This window comes from Rhodamnia argentea, chromosome 3 (assembly GCF_020921035.1).
Source record: "Rhodamnia argentea isolate NSW1041297 chromosome 3, ASM2092103v1, whole genome shotgun sequence".
Classification (NCBI taxonomy): Eukaryota; Viridiplantae; Streptophyta; class Magnoliopsida; order Myrtales; family Myrtaceae; genus Rhodamnia; species Rhodamnia argentea.
Window position 1 is genome coordinate 23,188,784 of NC_063152.1, and position 25,896 is coordinate 23,214,679.

At 41.1% G+C, this 25,896-nt stretch overlaps 3 protein-coding genes across 3 annotated transcripts; all 3 read right to left on the reverse strand.

The window, feature by feature from the left end:
• Nucleotides 1-716: 716 nt before the first annotated feature.
• Nucleotides 717-4,096, reverse strand: LOC125312466 (UDP-N-acetylglucosamine transferase subunit ALG14-like). Its single transcript, XM_048275700.1, is given in 6 exon segments — nucleotides 717-1,371; nucleotides 1,480-1,539; nucleotides 1,630-1,776; nucleotides 3,421-3,456; nucleotides 3,458-3,560; nucleotides 3,657-4,096. Coding segments are annotated over 6 exon segments (690 nt in total). The 5' UTR covers nucleotides 3,824-4,096; the 3' UTR covers nucleotides 717-1,194.
• Nucleotides 4,097-8,744: 4,648 nt separating this feature from the next.
• Nucleotides 8,745-9,720, reverse strand: LOC115757015 (chlorophyll a-b binding protein of LHCII type 1-like). Its single transcript, XM_030697078.2, has one exon. The coding sequence runs from the start codon at nucleotides 9,659-9,661 to the stop codon at nucleotides 8,867-8,869; it is 795 nt and encodes a 264-aa protein (XP_030552938.1). The 5' UTR covers nucleotides 9,662-9,720; the 3' UTR covers nucleotides 8,745-8,866.
• Nucleotides 9,721-19,584: 9,864 nt separating this feature from the next.
• On the reverse strand, nucleotides 19,585-25,395 carry LOC115727627 (SNF2 domain-containing protein CLASSY 4-like). The gene is made up of 3 exons (XM_048275624.1): nucleotides 23,302-25,395; nucleotides 22,071-22,214; nucleotides 19,585-21,850 (listed from the first exon to the last, which is right to left on the reverse strand). The coding sequence occupies exons 1-3, from the start codon at nucleotides 25,393-25,395 to the stop codon at nucleotides 19,916-19,918; spliced, it is 4,173 nt and encodes a 1,390-aa protein (XP_048131581.1). The 3' UTR covers nucleotides 19,585-19,915.
• Nucleotides 25,396-25,896: the final 501 nt, after the last annotated feature.

Here is a 25,896-nt window from a genome sequence, read left to right on the forward strand (position 1 = left end):
CTTTATTAGTTGAACATAATTAGGGATTTTATCAAATTCCTTTTGTTAATTTCTTCTTCTGTTTGGTTTTGCAAGTCTTATTGGCTTTCAACTTAGGGTTCAAGTTTTCGGGAGACGACGCACGATTGCGAAGTAAAAATCATGTCCAACTTATGTTCTTGTCTTTCCTGATGACAAATATGAATAGATGAAGTTCGTTTTCGTTCTTTCTTTTTTTGCCAAATGATCTTTCACGATCTTTTATTGTTTGCGACGTCATTATTATCGGATTAAAGTTTCGATTTGGAGTTGTTTCGTATATTTACAATAGATAAAAAAAAATTTACATATCGGTAAAATTACTGTTTATGAAACACAGATTATACGTACAATTTTTCACGTTTATATCTGAATACGCGATGACATTAGGAGTACAAATTGATATCTACCTAAACAGTGTTCTCTAGTTGAATTTTGGATGATGGCAATTGGAATTGACATTGTAACTCGGTTATGTGACCTGAGAAAAAAGGAAAGAGAAGCAGGAAGAAGTAGTTTTGAGGACCAAAATTGGATGTGACTCACAGAAGAGCTTGCATGTTTTTTTACCCGGACGTCAGGATGTACCGGCGAATCACCCACTAGTTTCCTCAGTTTTGTTTGTCTACCGGGACGAACTGCAAGCGAATCGTCTCAACCACGAGCAATTTGCTATTTCTCTCGTAAAAATTCGAAAATTCCAAACAGTAATTTTCTCAATGTATATTCCTTAAAAATTGATTTAATGAAAAATGTTATAAGAATGAGGGTTGGTATCGCAAAGATCGGATTTGGGTCGGATTCGAACAAATGCTGCCCAAACACCAATTTTCCCCCCTAAACCAGCATGCAGAATTCAAACGAATGCGGAGGCACAATGTGCACCATATCAACACAACATATCGATAATTATGTACTTCAGCCTCTACACTGTTCAGATAATTAGCATATCCTCTTGTAACGACAATACTCGAGCCGAGCCAAATACATCTTCTTGGAAGCAAGAACTACCAAATATGCTTGCTGTGCGCCTTCTGGTAAAATCAGTTCAGCCTCCCTTATTCCGGAGCAGGAATACTGTTAATAAGTCGGTATTTATGCTGCCGCCGCCTCATAATTGTTGCTTTGAATTAGACACATGATTCTCTCTGTGTGTAAGACACAAACCTTAATCACCTACATAAGACAACCCACATACTCGGCACGAGGATATTTTCTCTGCAGCTGTGGCCACTGCACGAAAAACTGATCAGCTACTCGTAATTTGTAGAGAAGCAATCCACTTAGAGACAGTCTTTTCACTCTAGCTATGCTCTCCATGTAAAATATAGATGACCATCTGATTCCCAGAACCTGCCACAGTTTCCATAGCTGTCTTTCAGTGTCTAATGACAAACAGATCAATACATGAATCCTCCACAATTTGCAAAAAGAAACCACCGACAGAGTGGAATTTCAAACCTTGAATAAGAAGGCAATTGCACAGAGTGGAATGCACGTCCCGGGGCCATTACAGAGGATCTGCACTTCCAAGGTGAACGTTATCCATCAAGTACGCAAAGCAAATTTATAACTAACTAAAACAAGAAGAAAATTATAGGAAGACATTACCACTTCTGGTCTGAGTTGAATCATGAGGTATAGTGCATGACTTGTGGCAACTAAAGTCGTCCAAACAGAAGTTACATATGATTGACCGACTTCTCTGCTCCGGTATATCTGCAAATACTTTGCAGTTTTCCCTACCTTGACCCCAGCCTACACATGCAGGAGATCTCTCAGTAAATACTGTGGTATATAACAAATGTCAGCTGCAATCAACAAAAGATAGAATGAGCGAATGACATGGCTCCGGCTGAGCCAGCAACAGACGACTGCTCTAATGGGAGCCACATGCTTTTCTTCATTTAGGATCACATGCTTGTTCTGTATGTATGTGTGTGTGCATATCTGTGTGTGTGTTCTGTCCAACTAAACTAGTGACAACTGAAATTGACGCCCCAAATTTATGAAAAAAATATGAACCCACGGAGGATTAAATCCTGCAAAAAGAAGTATTCTTCGAGTTTGTGTTGAGCAATAATGAGTCATCACGGGAAGACGATGACACTAAGCCACAGATGCTATAGACTATGCACATACGATAGCACAATATGGAAGATGAAATCTCAAAAGTTTGTTCTAGTTTCTTATTCAAGCGGAACTGGATTTAGCACTATCCAACTAGGAAGTCGACCACAATTACTTCTTTTATTTTGTCCATTAATCAATCTTTGCCTTACTACTTCCCACAAAAGATGATTGGATTCTAGCACAGCCACGCAAATAATCACTTCGGTATAATTTCTTCAGATTGAACCCAAATAGTTAGTCAGTATGGATTGTTTCAATGCGAGGTTGCCTCGCTCTTGAAACTAGGTTTCTATGGGAGTGTTATTACAAGAGTGGAAAGTCGTCAACAGGCAACAAAGTTAGCCGTTACCATAAAACAGTTTACAAGAAAATCTTTAGCAACAAGGTGTCCAAAAACTTTGGTTGCAATGTACTATTTTATGTCTGTTGTGTGGACACAGTTGAGTGATTTGATATATTAAGTCTTATTCCTTTTTCGTACAAACACGCATCTGCAGTCAACCGACTAGCATGCCACTTGCTTCACAAAAGACCCTCTTCCAGTACTTTTTGCACAAATATGTGAAACATGGAATCTGACAGGTAGGGCTCTAACACCATCACCATCTCCTAGCAAAGATCTATCATTAACGGTATCAAACTATGTGCTGGTAATCTCATGTTTCTAATGCACATCACAAAATTTAATCAGCAAACAAGTATGGCAACCAAGACCCTGAAATAAAAAAAACTACTTCCCTAGAAATAGCTAAAAGATTCAATTCACCTTATTGCCCACTGATTTTTTCCCCAACTCGAACTTCCCCAATGATTTAGTGACTCTTGTATATGGTTACCCCTCCATGAAGGAAACTGACTAAATTAGCTCCTTTATCCCAACAGCCTCGTATAGCTATAGTTAAGTCTATTTCAAGTAATTAAAACTACCACAAGTTGACTCTAAAACAAGTGAAGGGTCTCCGATAGGACTGCTATTTTTCAAATCTGCAGCTGGAATTGGTTTCCACTCTCCTCAACGAGCTGATCCTCCCCCGCCTACAAATGAGCTCAATCTACATTCCTATTCCATAAACAAGAATGTCTCGGCACAATCAAAAACTCATATTGAATGTGAATCCTTATACGCAAAATGATTTGAAGCATCTTTTGAACGAACAATGGAGTTTAAAAGTTTGATAAGAACAATAACAGCAATTATAAAGAAGTATCACAAGCAGAAAGCAGGAAATGCAGCTGCCATATCCTTATAGATAGCTATAAGCGCTTTACCGCGTCACTCGGAGAGTCCTCCATCAAGCGAGCTTTTTTGGAGACTCATATTGTCAGTGGCAGCCGCGATGTAGAATCTAGGTGCAAACCTATCTTTCTCCAACACAGACAAGAGATTCAACATCTCGGCAGTGTGACCCCTGCAAAAATCGATGCATAGACATAGTATAACCACAATTTTTCACAGAGAATGAAATCCAGAAAGAAGCTAAAAAGTAAACCATTTACTTAGCTAACCTGAGCCTAAAACAATGAGGGTACTATAGCTTCTCTGAGATTTCCCATGGAGCAGTTTGCCACTCCGATGTACAACATATAGAAACCGGATCGATATCAGAAGAACAAGAGCAGTAAGAGCAGCTACAACATAGCCGAGAGCCATGATCTGCACAGGAAATGGCATGTGCTTCCTTTTGCTAATTCAAGATTGAAACTTTATTTCCCATGAGTGCCCTTATGATTAACCTGCAGGATCATAGCTCAGTTGAATCAACAAAATCAGAACGGAGAACGTCAAATATTTGAGCCCTACACACGAAAACCAGAAATAACAGGAGTAATGTAAAGCGACACAATTACAACTCATTCTGCGAGAGAGAACGAAATCCTCTTAAATCATCAATGAAGACCGAAAATTTGCCGAATGACCGAACTGACACTTTTTAAGTTCTGGAATGATTAAGAGCATCAAACACGGATATTCAGCTCAAAAAGCAGCAGAAATTCATCAAGGCGCGTACAACTTGGAGATTTCGGAGTAATCGCGAGTGAGGATGCTGTAGCCGGCTATGTAGCACGGACACTCCTCCGGGGTCAACGCGTGTCCGAATTTCGACACGCAGTCAACGCGTGCCCGGAGGGGAATCTGGTGGAGATCGGAGGAGGAGACGAACTGGAGGAGCACATGGTAGTGGAGGACGTTGGCGAGGGGGGGGAGAGGCGGCACGTGATGTCGGAGGAGGCGAGGTAGGTTGCGAGGTCGGCGACGGCCAGATCCCGCCGCGAGAAAAGAAGTGAATTTGCCGAGACAAAATCGGCGAGAAATTCCAGGGAGAGGAATCGAAATCGAAATGGGCTGGAGGATGGGTTCGATCGTTACCTGAGATTTGGTTTTGTCGGTCGTACTGGCTCATCTTCAATCGACAACGTCGACTGAGATCCAGCTCTGAAGAAGTCTGTGGAGGGAGGGGGAGAGAGAGATGATGGAGATTATAGAGAGAGAAAGCGAGGGAGACGATAGGATTGTGGCTTAAAGTTAAAAGGGTGCAAACTGCAAGACACGTCCCGTCACGTGAACTGCAATCCCTTCCGGCTATCGCCACACAAGGTCTGCGCAAAGAAACAAAACAATCGCGGAAGATTTTAACTGCTGAAGAACATCAGATCCCCCATCAGACACTGCATAGATCTTTAAAGCCCAAAAGCAGACTTTGCACTTGGGTTTTGGTTTTAGCATCTAGTGCCTCAGGATATGAAACGATTCTGATAAATTACGACAAAACAGAGATGCCCACTCGAACCAGAGTTCATAAAAGCGTGCAGAAATGGCAACTCAAGAGCTTCAATACGCAAACAGCAGCAATCAAAATCGACCCCAAAGAGAGAAGAACACTACTTTGGATTGTTCCTCGCTGTACCATGAGATAGAAAAATACACGAGGGATATGTCCAAATTCAGGAGAAGCGAGAGGACAGAAAGGCGCGAGCTGAATCGACGAATCGAAGATGAACAAGACTAGTAGTCATGAACCTATCCCGTGAATTGAAATCGCCCATTAGGGAGAGGAACGTACGAGTGAAAACCAGTTGGAGAACAGGCACCGGGTCCCCACAGATGCCGATCTGCAACGCCGCCGCCGTCGTCCAGTCCAGCGGAGGAGCGGAGGAGGTGCCTATGGCCAGCGTCGAGTCGCAGAGATAATTTTATAAAGAGCGAGAATAACTCACGGGCTTCTTTCCCTATTTCAAGTTTAATAAACTGCAATAAATAGCTCGATTTCCAATGAGAAACAAAAATAAATGAAACGTGAAAAATGCATGTTTCGAACGAGTCGTAGATTTGTTTTTCCTTAAATTTTTCGTGAGTTCATTAAAACTATATCATCGGTCTCAGTTAGTTAAATTTTGGTTTGTTTAAGGAAACTATATAGCTAGGACAAAGATTTGTATCATTCAAGAAGTTTTGCTTATGGGAATAAATTATACAGTTTATTTCATTCTTAGTTAACTAGAACACCACGCCCCTTTTTTTTTATATATTACGAAATTACGTTTAAGAGCAAATTGTATCCGTTGAGAAAATATATGATGTGCTTTCTTTCCGTGAATTCATTTTTGGAAATTTAAACTCTACAATAAAATTTTTGAAGATGATAAATCGGTAAGATAATAGTCATTCATCGAATGTAGACGACGTGGCAAAAACATATCATGTGGCATGCCATGGGGTAATCCCAAAAGCAAAGTAAAGTCATGACGGAACGAACACTGAAATGAAAGTTCTTTGAACTTTAGAAGTAAACGGATGGAAAATTTCGTCCGATCTGTGTTCATGTGTCGAATACGAGTCAGTGTCCGACAAGCGCCGGATACGGCCGAACACGCGATCAACAACTCGAACATACGTGTCCGAGTTTCGACATGAGGTCAATAGAACGGACACGTGAGGAATATCGTTCATCGAATACATCCATCAAACACGGCTGTCATTCATCAAGTCTTCCTAGAAATCAGAAAGTTTACCATAGAAGCCGAGGCTAGCTGAGGAGGCGGGTTGAGACGAAGCCGGCAGCCGCAAGGTTGCGAGCGGCGACGAGTTGAGGGGAGGCGACAGACGGCGCAAGACAGAGCGCGAAGGTTGCGAAGAGAGGATGCGAACAGACTCGAGAAGAGATCCAAAATTAGGGTTGGGCCTTTCTCATTTTGACTTTTTTGCCCTTAAAAAATTATAATTTGCCGACCTTACCCCTTAAGAACTTTTGGCTTCGAGGATCTCATTCTTTGTTGGCTTCTGACTTTATTTATTTATTTTTTAATCAGAGGCTTCTGACTTGGATAGTTGGTAGTAAGATCGTTTTCTATGCTCTGAGTTTGATTTCTGTTTGATAGACGAGGATTGTTTTTTTTTTATCAATCATTCTAGGGCTCTTTTTATCCATTTATTTATTTGTAAAAATAATAATTTATCATGTATATATGAAAAAGTTATATATTTAATATACAACGTGTCTAAACGTGTAGAAATTTTTTATTTTTTGAGCAATCACATGTCGGCATGCCGTGTCGTGTCGATACTACATAGGTACTGGATTGTTATGGCTTAAGCTGAAAATTTCTGCGGCCGTTGCGAGATTTATCTGCCTCTTCCACCATCTTTTATTTAAAAAAAGAAAAAGGTGAAATGAAAAATCTACATCACATATTTGCTGGTCGCGTACTGGTATTTACTACAAAATTTAAAAGTAATATAATTTGAGATATGAGACAAACGTGAAAAATCTACAGAAGTAACGACCAAAATTTTGAAGATTATATATAAGTGTGAAATAAGGATGATGATACCTGTGTAATATCATATCTGTGTTTTTCTCCTTTCTGTCCCTCCCTCCCACACCCACCCCCCACCCCCCCCACCCCGCCCCCCAACTCTTTTTTGCTGTAATTACCATGTTTGGTTATTAAAATTTACTTAGCGCCATTTTCGCGTTTAATGTCTTTAAAATCCTTCTTTCTTATATGAAAATCGGTGAGGACTAGCTAGTTCATGACATCTTTAAGGTAAGTGTATCATGTATCATGTCGGGTTATATTTAGTTCAAGTAACGATTCGATTTCTCTACGTAGGTATATGTTGATGTTTTGTTTGTCGAAGTAGGTCTTTATATGTATATATTGAGTTTTTCTTTTCTTTTTTTTCTTTTTGGTGGAAGTATGTATTGAGTTTGAATAGTTTAAATTATCCCACGGGCTATTTCTTTCTCCCCTTTATTGACGCCATTGGTTTATTTCTTTAAATATAGAACCCAATCTAGACATGGCCAAATAAAACCGGAGGCCCAAAACCAGCCCGTTGACCGGGCCCACGGTTCCGACCCAGTTTTTTTTTTTTTAAAAAGAGGGGGGGAGAGGCCCGGGAGGAAAGAGTTGTTGTGCCCGGGAACCGCCTATTCCGGGCCGATTCTATTTCGGATTCCAACCTGGAACTAGAACCGGCCCGAAACCGGCGGTTCCACCTTTTTTAGGAACAAGAACCACCGGTTCTTGAACCGAAACCGGCGAGCCCGACGAACTGGCCATGTCCAACCCGGTTGTTCTCTCCAACAATGAAAACGGGTGGCCCCAGTCGGCCCGTCACTCACCGAAAGTAATGGCACCGTCACGGTAGCCTTGCCCTTTTGAACAAATAATTAGCTTCTCCGTATACCGATTAGCAAATTTAATCCTAATTTCCTAACTTAGGCTAATCTCTCTCCTAGGCAGTGGTGTGGAAAAGAACTGGGAGTCGCCCAAACCGAACTGAACCAGCCGGTAACCTTGAGGAAGGGTTCGGTTCCCAATTCCTATAAATGAGAACCGGTGAGTACGGGTCCGATTCCGAGTTTCGGGGTGATGGTTGCTCACTCGGATTGCCCAAACCAAACGAGATATGAACATATATATGTAGAGTTAAGTGCTTTTGTTGTTGAATGTGCTGATATCACAAGGTTGTTGCATACTAACGAGTCATTAGTGTCGGCTTATGTTTCAGTCCTTTTTTTTCTTTTCTTTTCATTTTGAAGAAGCTGCCTGTGCTGTGCAAATTATATGGAAAAGTCTTGAATTTCCCTTTTTATTCGGGAATATTTTGCTCTCTTGTGCAGATTATATGGCAGGAAAGAAATTGATGATTGAAATTTGAGTGTGCAGATTGTGCAGGTGTAAATGAATTTCACGAGGATAATTACTTGGGATTTCTTGTATTTAGTTTAATTTGCGAGGGAAGCCAAAGTGTTTACAAGATAAGAGTTCTATCTATGCCCTTCTAAGTTTTCAATCACGTACATGTCCCATGGGCAGTCTAATTGATCGAGCAACATATTCGAGGAAATAAGCAAATTGTGACTATCCGAGGGTATTCTTTACTATTGATGCTCGGTAGGATCGCTCCATGGATCTACCCGAGAACCCCGGTTCGGTGCTCGAATGGATCCATGAAATCAGCGGGCGATTTCCATACTCATTTTGTAAGACTGACTTTTAGTAGTGAGTGGTTCTCGATTCCGGACAGCGAGCAAATGGGCAATTCTCACATCAAGGACAGTAGACCAGCGATAAAATTTGGCAGGACACAAAAGGGTCACATTATTCTCGGCTCTCCATTAGGTAATTTGCATGAATTTACACGAGAAGAGGACACATTAAAAAAAAAATCGTCACAAAATCCCTCTCGTCTGCATAAGACCCTCGCTCACTTTCCGGGGACAAAGTTGGTGGCGTAGGCCCAAGCGTTGTTGTTCACCGGGTCGGCGAGGTGGTCGGCGAGGTTCTCCAACGGCCCCTTTCCGGTCACGATGGCCTGCACGTAGAACCCGAACATGGAGAACATGGCCAGCCTCCCGTTCTTGATCTCCTTCACCTTGAGCTCCGCGAAGGCCTCGGGGTCGTCCGCGAGGCCCAGCGGGTCGAAGCTCCCCCCGGGGTAGAGCGGGTCGGTGACCTCGCCGAGGGGCCCGCCGGCGACGCGGTAGCCCTCGATGGCCCCCATCAGGATGACCTGGCAGGCCCATATGGCGAGGATGCTCTGGGCGTGGATCAGGCTGGGGTTGCCCAGGTAGTTGAGGCCGCCCTCGCTGAAGATCTGGGCCCCGGCCTTGAACCAGATGGCCTCGCCGAACTGGACGCCGTTGCGGGCCAGGAGCTCCGGGAAGACGCACCCGAGGGCCCCGAGCATGGCCCACCTGGCGTGGATCACCTCGAGCTCGCGGTTCTTGGCGAAGGTCTCGGGGTCGGCCGAGAGCCCGGCGGTGTCCCAGCCGTAGTCGCCGGGGAACTCGCCGGTGAGGTAGGAGGGGGGGTCGCCGGAGAAGGGGCCGAGGTACTTGACGCGGTCAGGGCCGTACCACGGGCTCCCGGAGGGGCCGGGCCTGAAGGTCTTCCTCATGGAGACCCTCCCGTTGCCGAAGAGCTCGGGGGCCGACGGGGAGAGCTTCACGGCCCGGCCGGCGAGGGAAGGGGAGGAGAGAGCCATGGTGGAGGCTGCCATTTTCGCTTCGAATGCAAGGACTTTGGTGAAGTGAGGAAGGCGAGAATGATACGAATTTGGTTAAGTTTGGTGGAATATAAATACAGGGGCTGGAGTGATACGAGCCTTATCTTGTGATATCTCTATCTCGCATTTGATTGGGTGTCCAAGATTCCATCCTTGGCTTTGCTACGTATCCTACGTGGCTCGCCCTACTCCACCAGTTCGTGCAGTTGATGTCGGCTTTGATAGATTTTTTCGAGTCTCTTTGATGACTCCACGTGGTGTTAGGAAAATTAAAAAAAAATTATAAATCTATTATAATTCTATCACTCCAATTTTAAATTTTTTTTCATTAATTTTATCTTAAATCTTCTACATTTACGGTATTTTTAGTTCATCTGATTAATTTTAACCAAAAAACGCTGACATGGAATCGGTCATCTTAAGTGACGCGGCTGACAAAAATGTCGAAAATTTTATTTTTTTTAGTTTTCTATGTTGTTTTTTTTGTTAAAATTAAAATATTTTAAATATTAGTCATGTCGAAGCTCACGACACCATATAGAATGGATGATGTCTATGTCAATAATTTTCAATCAAAATTAACAAGATGGACTCAATTGGCATATAAGATTTACGACTCAATTGATCAAAAATATATATAATTAAATTGTCATAAATATAATAATGTTTTATATATATATATTTATTTATTTGTGATGCTGTGATTGATTGGTCTGAAGTTGTGCTAAGACCCTTTACAGAGGACCTTAATGGCTCATCATTATCCATCCGTCATATATTTGTTTGGAGCTTTTTCTTCACTCTCCACGTGGCTGCTGCATAGCGGATGTGTTCTTGAAAAGATTAATCTCCTTAAAATTTATCAGTTCACGGGCAGCAACTCGTGCCGTCTTATTTGCACGATATATTTGTGTCATCCCATGTCATCATGAAAATATATCAACATGATTAGGAAACTTTTATGATTAAAAGCGGCAAGAAAATGTGTCAATTCATGCTAATTTAAGTTAAGTTGTGTTGTGTCCAATGGCACGAAAACGTTTATGCTGTGTTTTCATTTCATGTCGGAAATCATCGCTCACAAATCTGCTCGCGGAAAAGTCGGGGCATCTCTTGGCTATGCATTTTTGTAGTTCATTTTAAAGTAGACAACTGCTACAGAGAAAGACAATCTCATCCTCTGATTTGTACACATTTTGCATTCTCTTCTAAAAGCAGACTGAGATTGAAAAACTGGTGCTAGAAATTGTAAGATTTCCCTGACCAGTTAAGCTTGGTCATCGAAAGCGTCTTCACTTGTTAATAAGATTAATACCATGTAAAAGAAATAAAATAATAAAAAGACACTTTAGTAATTCTCGTCAAGTTAATCGAAAAGAATCCGATGCACTAATTTGATAGCTTAAATGTACTTCTTAATAATTTTAAGATTTAATCGTACTTTTGTAACGAAGATTAAGGGTTTCGACGCACTTTATTTCACTAATAATGGATGCAAAGCTTATCTTCCTATTTCGGGGATCGGACCAAGTCCTCGGATAGGACAATGAGATAGGGCTATCCAACAACACGTGGTGTCCTCCAATGTCAGCATAGGTGGGAGATTCTTGGTGAGATGATAGTGGCTGTGAGGTTGCCAAGTAGACCCAGAAAATGCGAATCCAAGGTTAAAGACCTTTCAGATATAACAATCCTCTTTTCGAATATTATCATATTAAACAAACAATATCTTTTATTTTTATAAGATCATAGGTTTATTTTTTTTCCAAATATATTAGTTATTACTTATGTTATAAGTATTCTGTCCATGGTCGAATGTGTGAATTAATAATTTTATCATATAACTAATGTACTGCAATTTTAAAATTCGAATCTTTTCAGACTAGTGAACAACCTTTCTAAAAGAAATGTAAGTGCTGGAACGTTTTTTGTTCATATATGTGTACATAAATCTTCTAGTTATGTCAAAAAGATTCATTATCTTAACAAAAGTTTTCATTTTTGTCGGCAGTAGTATGTTCTATTTATATCTTAGTTTCCTCGCATGCGCTACATGCATCTTATTGGGCATAAATGTGGATGGTTTCTTTTACGCTAAAATAGGGATAGAAATACGAATTTCAAAGGTCGATTATGGCGAACATACCTATTGGATATTTGTTAGGTAGATATTCATGGATATTGGAGTAATTTTCTTTTCAATCTTCAATATTGAGAATAACATATTTTTGTCAAGGAAATGATTCCCTATCGTCAAGGATGGTACAATTTTAACCGTAAATCCATACATCATCATTGCGTGTTTTACATAAAGTACTCGGCGATTGAGAGATAGTGTGGTAAAAAAATAATTGATCGATTGTCAGGCTAGCAGCTTCCTCTTTATTATTTAAAAAGGATACCAAACTTGAAAGTTGGCTTCGTCCATAGTATAGGCTAAAGTTTACCCGTTTTTTCATATTATCATTGGACAAAAAGCTCGCATTAAAAGGGTGGAACATGCATGAAATTGTAACTAAGGCTTTGTTTATTTCCAGGAGAATAAATATTTTGACAAATATTTCCTAAAAATACTAACTTGTATCGCTTGAAATATATTCGATAAAAAATATACCGTTCTTAACAGCAATTTATATCTAAATATTTTTATGGGCAATAAAAATATTTTTATTTCGATGGACATGTCAAGTGATTTTGATTAAAAAAAAAAAAAACCGACCCGACCTAGCTCGAAGAGGGTTCGGGCCCGGTCGAGCTTTGGCACTATTCGGTTTCGAGCAAGGTTGGGCCCGGCCTCTTGATGGTAAGTTGACCCTTGGTGCACAGTTGCCTGTGGCCCTCGCTTGCTATCAACAAAGGTTGCGGACCTCGCCCGGCTATCTCACCGGCGGTGGAGGTGCCACCTCTATCTCCCGCTCCCTAGCGTCTCCCCTTCCTCATGTGTCTTTTTTTTTTTTTTTTCAGTTTGTAAAGACATTTGAATATTTTTGTTTTGAGTTTCTTGATGTGGTCGTGCACACGTAGATAGGGGTGTCAATTTTTGCAAAGGGGCTGAACATTCGTGCAGTCACATCTACAGAGAACGTATACAAAGGATACACGTTAACATGTATAAGGGATACACGTTTCACAACTCAAACCTTTTGTTGCATTTGTAAAGTCGAAAATATAGGGAGGGAAGAAAGCCGAGGCTATCAAAAGAAAAAAAAGGAAGAAAAAAAAAAGAAAATTAAAAATATATATTATTAAGAATTGTTCACGCCGGTTACAAGACATTGTGCAAGGCACGAGTCAACCCAGCAAGAAGCGAAGCTTTCCCTCCGCGACTCTAGGTGCGGGAGGCCGCTATATTTGCCTACCTAATAGTCGCCGGCCGAAGATGATATGGGGTCTATCTTCCCTAGCCAAAGGCCTTTAAGTTTCCTCCATTTATTTTTTTTTCTGGAGGGACGGATTATGGAGAGAACTTACGAGAAGATCTTTCCACCATATCGGGAAATTCCTTTCCCTATATCCTCTCGGGACCTACTCAAGTCCAAATGGTCACATCTACAAAGAACATATATAAGGGATATACGTTTCACAACTCAAACCTTCGGTTGTATTTATAAAGTCGAAAATATACAAGGGAAAAAAGCTAAAACTATCCGCAAGTCAAAGGTAGTATCATGTCGGCTCTGAAAAGGCAAAAAAAAAAAAAAGAAGAAAAAAAAATATAAAAATATATTAGTAAAAATTATCTACGTTAGTGTCGGTCACACTACATAGGATGTTCAGTGTCTATATGGATTGAATTGGCACAAATATAAAATATTTAGGATTCAATCAACAAAAAAAAGTTATAAGACGAAATTGACAAAATTGTAATAGATATAAGACTTTTGTGGTGATTTTCCCTAACATGGGAGCCTTAAAACCCAGGCAACACATATCACACATGCAGTGGACCTCACAAGTTCATGCGTGCGTCTATGCGGTTATGATATCACTAAAGCTCAACTTGTTTCATGGAAAATAAATCGTTTAGAAAATATTTTATTCAAAAAATAATCTCTTATATCACTTGAAGTAATTAATCAAGTGAAAAAAAAAATCATCATTGACAACAATTTCTTTCTAAAAATTTTCGCGGATGATGAAAATATTTCTATTCATTCAAGTTTTGTAAGCGATACAAGCCATTGTTTTTTTAAGAAAATATTTTTCAAATAATTTATTTTTCGCGAAATAAATGGATTCATCCTACATTGAGTTTTAAGAAACTGCAACATGGCCCGTTAAGAGATGAAAGGCCCATTTTCAGCCCAAAAAAAGAAAAAAGTTTTCGACATTGCGTTCGTCCAATTGGGCCTTCTCATGCAAAAGCCTTTTAAGCTGCGCGAGACGAGACCTCTATACATTTTCTTAATAATGTCGAGATCGCATCCCCAGCTTGCTCAAGACAAGCGAATCGTGCTTTCCGAACTGGCAATGGGGCCTTCATACATTTCATGGAGATCTACCAAAAGGCCCTTGGGTAAAATACGAGCACGGTTTTGCAATTTCTTCGACTTCCTTTGAGAAGATGCAATTGCATTTCTAAAAGGCACGGCACATTTGTATGAAACTTTGGCTTTGTCATTTTCCGAATGCTAGTATAATTTTTCTCCAATTTTGCCCTCGCTAACTGCTCAAAATTTTGGAACTCACCATTTTCCAGCATTGGATGTCGCCGACGAAGCCGGATCTCACCGCCGACGACCCCAAGCAAGGGTTGTGCGACCCCGACGAGGGCCGCCGGAGGCCGTACGACCCCGAGCAACCTTGTCGAGGGTCCCCGGGGTCAGCGGTACCAAATATGGCTCACCGAAAGCTTAAGCCCTTCGCTAGCATCTGACTTAGAGTTTGAGATTTTATATTTCTAAAAAAATAGCAAAAGTCATTTACAAGTGCGATTTTTCTAAACATCATTTAGATCAAAGTTGCTTCCTAATGCACTTTTAAATTGCACTTTACTAAACACTATTTGCATTTCAAAAAAACCCTTTAAACTAAAGTTCTTTGCCTTTTCCTCAAGACCTTCCCAAAAACTCAATGGGAGGCGGCGTAAATTCTTGTCTAATTAGACAAAGTGGACACTAAACCCACAATTTGAATGCCCAATGTCCAACCAAACATAACGAATTCCATGCCCTTTGAAAAAATTATGCATACACTTAGAGCATGTGAGCCCACTCCGTCTTAGCCATTGAATAATGTGAGTCCCATGTAAGACCGACATGATATAATGAGTGAGATAGAAAGACTCACATGCATCAAATGCATGCAATACTTACTCCTAACCTTCAAAAGAATTTTTATTTAATCTTCAATCCGTAGACAACATTGTGGATCACTTAATAATATGCTTGTGAAGTGTTTAATGGTTAGAATGATTACATAAAAATATGATCTAGCCCTATGTTTAAGACAAAAAGAAAGTTGCGGACTATGTATAACGTAACACTCTAACTACACTCCTTCAAAGGGAAAATTAGTAAAAAAATTTTATGGCTATTCTAATTGTACCAATTCAATTCTAAATCTTTTTTTTGTCAATATAAATCTTTTACATTTGTTTCAATTTATTCTATTTGGCAAATCAAAGTTGATGCGCCTTCTTTGGCGTTGACGTGAAAATTTTAAATAATACTTTCATATTCTTCAATTTTTTATTATTACATATTCTTAATAACATTTTGTCGTGTCTTTTTTTCTTTTCTTTTCTTTTTTGTTAGGGCTAGCAGGAGGGCGCCAAAACCAGGTGGGTGACGGTTTCAGCGTCCCTCTGGCGCCCTCACAAAAGAAAAAGAAAAGAAAAAAGGAAAAAATATAAAATATAATTTGAAACCCTTAATGCACTTCCTATTCAATTATAATCTTTCTTGAAAGGGCCAAAATAAAAAAGCCTTTGCCGCCACCTTCAAGTGGACAGTCAAACCATGCTGTGCAGAGGGGAAATTCTGAAATAACTACTTCATGGTGAAGATACATATTTGAGTCACAATCATCTGATGGCTCCGATAAATAGACCTGCTTTACGCAATTAGTTGACTAATTAGTAGCTGTTTTTATGAGAACCCCAGCACAGCCAGGGAAAGCGCGGCAAAAAAATGGATTATGCCATGAATATACAAGCTGCAAGAAGATTGACTTCATCATCTGTACGCGCACAAACAATGAGAGACTCCATAGGTTTAATATACATGTCCTCAAGCTCTTCAGAGTCCGTCACCCTGAGGAAAACGATATGATATTAATGACTACTAATGTAGCCACGATATCAAGGTTAAACCGGACAGAGAACACTCACATCCTTATGGTGGAAACTAAAACGAAACCAATGTTGAACACAGCAATAGTGGGAAACAAGTTTGATGAAAAAAGGTCCCTAACAATCCATTCATCAAATACCACATCTGAATCTATAGGACTATCGATCAATAAAATGTAATGGGGCCACCTTAATGTGCACTCTCTATTAATTTTCAAACAAACTAAAAGAACTGGAAAGGCGTAAATCTATGTGACAAGACTTTCAGAACAGGTGTGAACTGATGCCGTCAGATTTCTAAATTGTTTGGAAATGAAATGCACACAAAAGTCCTCTAGTTAGATTCAGCTTTTAAGTACATCTAATTAATTGTGACTTAGGTTGTCCCTGCACTTTCGAAAGACAGGAGGAATTTTGGCGCTTGGTTGGTTCTCATCATTAGTTTCCTGCTCACATGAGTCCATTTCCTGAAAATAAAGCAAGACACGGATCTCTTCCATTGTTCCACGTTTAACAAACTATGTACAATAATATAACTCATACAATATGGTTGAAAGCCAAGTAGTCACTCTCAGGATAAAAAATCCCCCCTTTCCCTTCCTTCTGTCATCATGTTACCACCAGTCAAGAAGACAAGGAAGCAAGCTTGGAACATAACAGCTCTAAGCATTTCCAATCATCATGATCAATTAATGGGATCAGCCTCTAAAATGCGGCTTTCGGGCAGAGGCCTGCCTGACTTTTTCCTGGCGTCCTCTTCTCTCACTCTTCCAATAACGGGTCATTATGCAGTTTTCTTCATAGTTTGCCACCAGATTAAAATGTGATCAGCAGCTCAAAGGTACAACCATTTAAGTCTAAATTTCAATGCGATTGTCCATCCTGATTCTCAGCTATTCTACCATGCACTAAATTTTATGTCCATGTAACTGTTAGCTGCCTCACTTCCCAAGAAGCTCTGTAATAAGCTAGATAGCTAGCCAGTCTTACGCAATAAAGAAGAACCGGTGGAGAGGCAATCTTGGGCCAAGTTCTCACACAACATTTAGTCTTCAGAAGAAGAAGTTGTTGTAGTCATTCAAGTAATGAATGGAGAAGGCCTCTCACTTGTGGCTGATGATCTTGTTGCTATACAAGCATCCATTCATGGATTATGATTCTTAACCGTGGAATTACAGATTATATTTCGTGAAAGATTAGACATTTATGTAAAGTTAAATTGAAATCCTAAAAAGGCGCAGGAGCAACAAGAAGGGTTGACATAAAATTAGCATGTTTTCCTTCAAATATTCCTGAACACTGTTTTATTTCTGTGGCCAGGAAGGGAAAAATAGCCTGGCCTAAAGCAGGAGAAGCATGGTCACTTCGATTCTCCTTCTTTAGCTTTCTGTGGTAGTGTTCTCGAAACAAGTGACATGTTTGAATCGCCTAATAGCAAGCAGACTTGGCAGCATCCATTGTCTTTATAAAGCATGATAAGTGGGGCAATAGAATTCTGAGTTTAATTGACTCAAAAAGGGCTTTGACAGGGAAAGACTTCCTTCTTTGCTCTTGAAGTAGGATTGGAAAGCACATCTAGACCATGTTTGGATTTCTGATAATTCTAAGATTCATGATACGTCCATTACTCGTTCTGGTGAGTTTGGCTGGCCCCTGTTAGTGATATTAAGAGGAAGAGTGACATGCCATTTAAATGAGTCCTTGAGTACTCGATGGGGCATTTGCATTGAATCCATTCTGATGCCACTTTTTCGGGATCCATGTAGGAATAAGCCATTGAACTAAGAAACTTATTAAAAGCAAATAAGAACCAAGTACTAACAGAAAGCAACATACCTTCATCTTCTTCAGTTATATCCTCAAAACCAGATTGAACTTTGGTCGTCTTGGAACTTCTCCCGAGTGCAGCAGCAGCAGATAATGCAGTGGAACCACATCCCCCATCACTATCTCCACTGCATGAAAAGCAAACACGAGTCATAACAACAGAATATATGCAATTATTGTTTCTCTCTCAACAGCTTCACTAGAGCAAACAAAGCTATTATTCTTGAATGAGCTCATCAACATACACTATACAGCAGCATCAAACCAGAAGGAAAGAAAATGCAAAGACTATCTCCATAAACTCTTTCCTACAAATTTTCCATTGGTGCTCTTGAGATATATGCAGTTTCTTACATGCCCAAACAGGCTGACCTTTATTCTATCTTGATTAACTAATATAATATACTTAGACAGCTTTATTGTGTACTCCTTGCTAATTGCTAGTACTCTGATTAAACCGCACTGTAAAAATCGGCAAAGACAACCGAGAGCGACAGTCCACCTTAAAGGACACCATTGATCTATGCAAATAGTTCAAGAACTTAACCTGAAATCCATGCGCCAAATCTCACATCAGTCATTAGCACCAGCACACATTCAGCTCACTAGAATCATACAAACCAACCATAACCCAATAGCAGGTCACAAAAAACGAACACATGGCCAAACACTCTAAAAATAGAGACCTTTTTTTTACCTTCTTTCTAAAACTCCACTAGTCAAAATCTCTTCAACTTCCTCCTTGGAAGGCGGTTTGGCCACCTTGGGGACCGCCTTCGAAGCCTCTGTCGGGCCCCAGTATATCGCCGATATTATCCCTTCAAAAGACAAATGACCCCAACTCTATAAACAGAGCACCTACCCAAATTGCCTCCACTCCAATACTACAGCACTCACTGATGAGTACATAAATGTGCAAAATTAATAGAATTTGCAATGTTGCAAAATGAGGTGTGCAAATCTGAAAAAGAGATTGGATGTTCAGGTAACTTTTGGAAAGCTTTAGAAAAGAATTAGACATAAGAAGAGTTAGTGAATTTAATTCCTTATATGCATCACGTCAACACAATGCATCTATTAGCAGTATATATTAAATCAAACTAACTTACCTGGGAATAAAAGATGCGAAAACCAGTTATCATATCTTCAAAAGATAAAGAGATGTGCCACGCTACACTTGTATGCTTATATCCATATTTTCACAAGTGTAGATGCACACAAGGCAGTAATGCATCAACCTTCTCATAAGATCGAACCGAGTTTGATAGAAAGAGATTACTGAGATAGTATGTAGGAGAACATATTCCTTGGCTCAGCCTCTCTTCAGGTCATGCTTTTTCCCGGAAGAATATCACCAGAGAAAGCTGCTCGGAGCCCTTGCAGTGAAGGAGAAATCATGCAGAAACTAAAAATATACTCCAGATAGAAACCACGAACTGGGAAGTTCAACCCTGAATCGAAAAACATTGTGGATAATTGCGAACCCTCTTCCCTGTCCAAGGACCATGATTATGCCGGAAAAGACCAGAAAAATAAATCATTATTTACACTCAAACGAGAATCATCTGGAAACTGACTAAAGTATGGATTCCATTTCCATAAACTAGATGGAATCTTCAGATTAGTGGGTGCAGATTTAATTGAAAAAAAGCAGAATCACAAAGCAAAATTTTTCTAGCAGACTATGTTTTAGTCCCTTTGTTGCTTGGACCAGAAATCGATATGAATTCAGTGTCTGCAGCGAGGAATTCTATACATGTCTGCAGTGAGGAATTCTATACATAATTTCACAGCTCTTTGGACATTGAGAATGCAAATTTCCTTGCCTCCAAAAAGACTAGATAAAGTAGAACTGTTGCAATCCGAATTAATGAAGCAGAGTTTGGAGAGGATCACAAAAGAGAAGAATCAGCAGAGGAGAGAAATAAGAAGGAAATCCATCCCTAGAACATTGCTTAATCAGATGATTGATTGTAGTTTCAGCTCATTGGTTACGACAGTAAGCACAAGACCTAACAAAGTGATACTGCAACTTCTTTTGCACTAACTATTAACGGCCGTAAGATACCAGGTCTCAACTTCAGATCAAGCTGCTGGTCACACTTACACAAACCAGTGGTGGGATGGCCTCAGTTGCAGTTCTCGACTGCATCGGAATCCTTTGGCTGGTAAAGTATCTGATCAAACAAATCCATGAAGTTTTGGCTGGAAGTCATCTCGTCCAATATCCTGTCTTCGGCAACCCCACTGGATTTTCTTCTCTCACCATTTTCCTTGTCCGTTGGGGAGAAAACCAGCTTAGACAATCTCTCTTTCTCCATCTGATTGCGGTACTTGTCACATTCCGTGGTTCCCTTCGTGATCAGATGGTAGGTATAGACTACCTTCTCCTGGCCAATTCTGAACGCGCGGCTGATTGCTTGCCTCTCCACCGAAGGATTCCAAACCACGTCTAGCAAGACAACTCTTGATGCTCCGACTAGACTTATGCCCTCAGAGCAAGCCTTAGTTGAAGCTAACATTACTCTTGCTTGGCTCTGTCGGTTGTTGAATTCTCCAATCAAACGCTGACGTTCCCTCAGATCCAGGCTCCCATGCATGTGTAGAATCTCTTTTCCTTTGGAGGACCACTGGAAAGTTGATCTCAGTTGGTCACTGATCAAGGACAGTGGCTCTTTGTATTGGCTGAAAACAAGAACTTTCTCGCCGAGTGCTTCACTGAGCCGGATCAACCCCACTAGGAACCTTGTCTTTACCCCGGCATCTGTGTTAGTCTTCAGATCTTCAAGCTTCTGATGCTCACGGCAGATAACAGGTTTTTCATCCGAATATGCATTGCAGCTTAGGATCAGAGAAGGGTGAATGCAGGCCAAAGACAGCTTGAACTCATACTCAAACCCGCATTGAGATCTTTGAATGTTCTCAACAATCTTCCTTTGCATATCCCCAGGGTTTAACACCACTATGCACTCTTTTATACCAGGAAGATTCTCTTTAAGAATGCTCCCTTTGTGAACATGAACAAATGGAGCCATGATAGACCGGAGATTCACAATCGCATCATCAGCCACTTTGTCAGGTGGCTGAACGAAGGAGTTGGTATAATCTGTTTTAGCTCTTTTCTGCTGTCTTGTTCTTGTATGGCAGAATTTCTTGAGACTAAGGGGGAGTTTGTCGGCTGTTGCGGGTCTCACTAAGCACAAGGTGTTATAGAGCTCTAGAAAATTATTCTGGAAAGGGGTGCCTGAGAGGATGATCCTCTTCTCAGTCCGAAGTTTCAGCAGAAGATTCCAAATGCTGCTCCTTTGGTTTCGTGGCGTGTGCCCTTCGTCAAGAACCACTACACCCGGCAAATCGAGAAGAATCTTTCTCATCTCTTCATCTTTCTTTTGAATCGCTGACTTCTTCTCCGGATCCTTTATGCCTTCCCTTTTCTGTACAGCAAGCTTCTCATACAGCGTGTAACTTATGCCTAGTATGCTGCTGCTCTTACTCCAGGAATAGAGCTTGATCATCCGCATCACGTCGCTACATTGCTGGAGGTGCCTATTTGCTTCCACCATTCTCATAGCCTCAGGATTTTCTGCCCCGGAGTACTCCGGATTATTCAAGTTGTGGAATGAAATGCTGTTGTCCCATTTCTTGTTCCACTTCCTGAATTCTTCTTCCCAAGTGAGAAGCAAGCTCGCAGGAGCAATAACCACAGGGCGGGAATTGGGGAAGAGTCTGAGATACGTGTGCAGAAAAAGTATGGTCAAGCAAGTCTTCCCTGTACCTGGAGCATGAGATATGATGCATCCACCAATGTCCTTAGGCTCAGAGTTGGACAATTCTTTTAGATCAGTAGACCCTGCTAGGTTCTTCCACATAAACTCAAAGCCCTCTAGCTGGTGTGGATACAATTTACTCCGGTCACAGGGGATGAGATCCAAAATGGAGCCGCTCTGATGAGAGAGTTCGGCAGAGTCATTTCCAGGAGGCTGAAGACAAAGCCCTTCAAATAAAGACAGATTCTCTCCGTTGGGCAATGTTTTCTTTCCTGACCCTTCGGTGGAGAACTTTTCCTACAGGATAAAAGGCAGAAAAAACAGAATAATGAGAAATCGATGGTTGTCAAAGATTTTAGTGCAAAGACATCCATCGAGGACGGCGGTAAGTGAAACAGTTAATCTAGGGAACTGATGGTCGATAACCTAACTAGTCCAACTGTGAAGTGTGGATGGTATTTTGAGAACGGTATGTAACAGTAACAGCCACAATACTTGGTAAACCAACAAAACTTACAAATGATGGTAGAAATGGTGGGAAGACATATTTTATCTCCTGCACTACTTGATCACAGAAGAGACAAATCAAACCAATTTCCTCATTGCAGATGAGCTCATGCTTTCCTCCCGGACAAAGAGTGGCTCGACTTGGTTCAGTTTCCTGCTGAAGAGCATCACAAGAGCACTTTTAGAACCACTAAATATGCAAGAAATCTCCAATGAATTATGCTGCCAGTCTAATTTTGTAATTTCCTATAGGTATTCGCACTAGAATAAGGGCCAGTTGCAATTGCAAGAAAATTATATTTTTGTTTATGCTCTAGCAGCCTCAATGGAAATGATTTTCAAAATAAGAAAATGGCATGGTCAATGCAGAACAGCAATACAACAGCGATAAAAGTGACAATGATAGGAATGATTGTGTCATGCAGTACTCCAAGTCCCATGAGGCCTAGGAAAGTAAATAGGGTGAAGCTAAGATAGCTGGAAACAAATTATGCGAGAGTATGGACTGCTTCAGATTGATCATTTAGTTCAAATTGGAAGCAGAACTGTTCAACTTCCTTAGCTACTGAGTTTGGTAGTCTCAGATATTCAAATCATGTGTCTATTGAGGATCAACTATCAAGTCAGTAAGAAACTTCGTTTTCATCTTTCTCATGGCTGCTTCTGTTTCTCCTCCATGTGTTTCTCATCCTCTTCTTGCGTTTTGCTTCTCATTTTCCATAGACTGAGGAAGAATGTAATAACCTCATCATCAAATGAAGGGAAACCACAAATATGACTCGGATGATATGCACATTAACATCAGCAACAATGGAAAAGGAATGGCGGAAATAAACACAGCTCACACATTTCTATTCATGATGAGCTGATTACAGCACAAGCGAATTCAAAAAGATTGTCAATGGTCTTATACGGATTTTCAGTAAATTGACTTTTTTGTTCATTTTGAGGTGAGCTCAGCTGTAGTATTTCTCACTCAATCATTAACACGAACTTATTTTGACAAGGTGACTCCAAAGGACCATCTTCTTGTATAAACAAAGGTATGTACATATGCTTAAACAACCACTTCACTACTGTGACAATTTGATTCGCATTAATAACTTAAGAAAAATATTTAACAATACGCAGAAAATTCAGGGCAGATCAGCACTCAACAGGTAAGATAAAATCTATATTCGGTGAGTTTTTTAGAAAACCTACTCATCTTTGACGTGCCTTTAGGCTGTCATGAAACTTACGGGGGGTTCGGAAGAGCTAAGTTCTCCAGCTCTAAGATAAAATTCCATGTCGCTCCACATCTTGTCCATCTCCTTCTCTGCTTCAGATTTTGGTGCTGGCTCCGGTTCCTCGTCTCCCCAGAAGAACTTCACAGGAAGCGGAGTCACTTCCGCCCGTGGCTCCGGCTCTGTCCTGCTTGGTATTTCCCATACAACTTCTTCCCGATCGGCATCATCTTTGTTATCTCTGAATTTCTGAGCAAGACGTTGGAAATACTTAAGTTCTTTTGACCTGACGGATCTCTCCCAGTGAATGTCATAGTCGTCGATGCTCCTATGATGTTTTCTCTCTTGTGCTTGATGCACCCTGACACCCTCTTCGCCTGACGTAGTCAAGATTTCGCCAACTTTCTTCTGCTCGTACATATCAACTGAGCAGTCTCTTTTCATGCTGCTGGCCGTCGTGCCAAAAGTTTCAAATATTTCCTTTCTCTCCTCCTTCACAGCACCAGCAAACTGTTTCTCTTCATCCGCCCTTTCCTTCTGAATGTCATCTTGAAGAATCTCATCCTTCCCCAATATGCAATCGGCAAGTTTGAATAACGTATTTTCCCTTGATTTGCGAGCTCTCTCACCCCTTGTTCTGGACTCCCAATCGCCCCTATACTCATTTCTCACAGTACCATCGGTAGCAGATGTTTGCTCTTTCTCGGCACTTCTGTTTGCTACCGCTTTCTCACCGCTGCAATCATCACATTTCCTTTTCTTTTGCCATTGTCGGATGCTACAGGACATGCCTGAATCCCTCTCCTTTTGACCTTCTACTTTCCCAAATCCTTTCTCCTGTGTTCTTCTATCAACTCCAGAGACCAAAATCTGGGAAGTCAACTTCTCTTGGCTCTGATTCGATCCTTTTTTCTCGGGCGTGCAAAAGTTTCCTCTTTCTTCCATCTCCCTGATCATTCCCTTTCCATTAACAGAAGAGACATCTGTTCCAGCATTCACTCTGTCGAACTCAATCTCTGCTCCGCCTTCCTCCTCCTCTTCCTCCTGCTCATCATCATCAGCCTGCAACCCTTCATCGCCATTTTTAATCCCGTCTCCTGTTTCCTCTTTTTCCATCATTTCTTCGCGCTCCGACACACTAGAACTTCCTCTTTCCTCCATTTTCCCACCATTTCCATTTTCATCATTGGAAGGGGAATTGAGTTCTGCATTTAATGGTCCAACATTACTCGCTCCTTCCTCTTTGACCTCCTCCATATCACCATGCAACCATTCATTGACCCACAAAAGTCTGCATACCATATTCTCTTTCCTTTCCGCTTTATCAATCACCGGATCATCCATGCACTCGATATCATGCTCAACATTGATCGCTTCTTCTTCTTTTTCCTCCTCCGCATCATCCTGCAACCACTCATTGACCCATGAAACTCCACGTTCCACATCCTCTTTCTTTCCCGCATCGTCAATCACCGGCGGATCATCTGTGCACTCAATATCAAGCTCCTTAGTAGTTTTCCTTGCGCTGAATAAACTACTCAAGAGGCCTCCCTCTTGGCTATCTCCCCGAGTGAAAGTATTGGACTTCTGCTGTGCGGTCTCATCACCTCCAAACCTTCCTTTGTCATCGCCACCTACACTCTCAGCATACTCAAAATCTGTGCTCTCCTCTTCATCAGAGTCACTAATGACGACATCAACAATGTCAATGTTCTTAAATTTATGAGAGATACGGTTACGCTCAAACCTTGGCGCCGTCTGAGATCTGTGATCGTTGGACTCTTCTTCCTCCTCACCACTTCCACTCACTGAAATCACTTGGTCACTGTCAGTGTCGTCTGCACCGTCTGAAACATCAATGCTCTCACCGCTGTCATCACTGGCGCCGCCTCCGCCGCCCAAACCACCCGAAACAGAGGAGACTCTTTGTCGAGCTCCTCTGCCGCTGCTCTCTGCTTCTGGGCCAGAAGTCTCGCGCAAGCGTACATCACGCACCGCGCGCTTCGCTCCTGAAGATCCGGGCTCCACATTGGAGAAAACTCCAGCAAAGTTAGCTTCTTTTTTTGTCCGGGATCGGGTTCTCGATGCTACAGAGGAGTGAGAAGCCATGATTTTGGCCAACGGCTGAACGGAGCCTGAGAGGTTGAAAAACAGAGGGAGAGAGCGGCTAACTATGATGGAAAAGACTCGTTTCGTATGGGGATGAAGAACGCTCAGGCCAAGAGCGGAAGAAGAAAAGCTAGAGAGAGAAAGGGAAAACGAGGGAGAAATGAAGGGGACCGAAAGACACAGAGGAGAGGGAGAATGTGCAGAGATAGAACAGGCAGTGTTTGGTTTCGCATGTTAGAGAGGAGGGAAAGTCAAGGAAACGGAGAGAAAACATTAAAGCTGAGTTCTCAGACCAAATCTTTCTATTTTTGGCTACAGTATCTTTTTTTTTTCTCTTTGCTTTTGCTGCAAAAAGACTAATTCTATGCATCTATCAAATGTACTAATTCTCGTCATCTGGCGAAATAAACAATCAAAACCAAATTGTTCGAGTTATTAGAAGCAATTCTCAGTCATCTAGAAAAAAGTCGTCGTTCTTCTTAACTGTATGAGTTCACTCCA

What these genes read in the sequence shown, in the direction of transcription:
- LOC115757015 (XM_030697078.2), bottom strand. Translation starts at nt 9,661, where the DNA reads ATGGCAGCCTCCACCATGGCTCTCTCCTCCCCTTCCCTCGCCGGCCGG.
- LOC115727627 (XM_048275624.1), bottom strand. Translation starts at nt 25,395, where the DNA reads ATGGCTTCTCACTCCTCTGTAGCATCGAGAACCCGATCCCGGACAAAA. An exon ending in TTAGCTCTTCCGAACCCCCC is followed by an intron (nt 22,215 to 23,301) that starts GTAAGTTTCATG and finishes GCTCTTCAGCAG; the next exon opens with GAAACTGAACCAAGTCGAGC. An exon ending in CACCATTTCTACCATCATTT is followed by an intron (nt 21,851 to 22,070) that starts GTAAGTTTTGTT and finishes TTTATCCTGTAG; the next exon opens with GAAAAGTTCTCCACCGAAGG.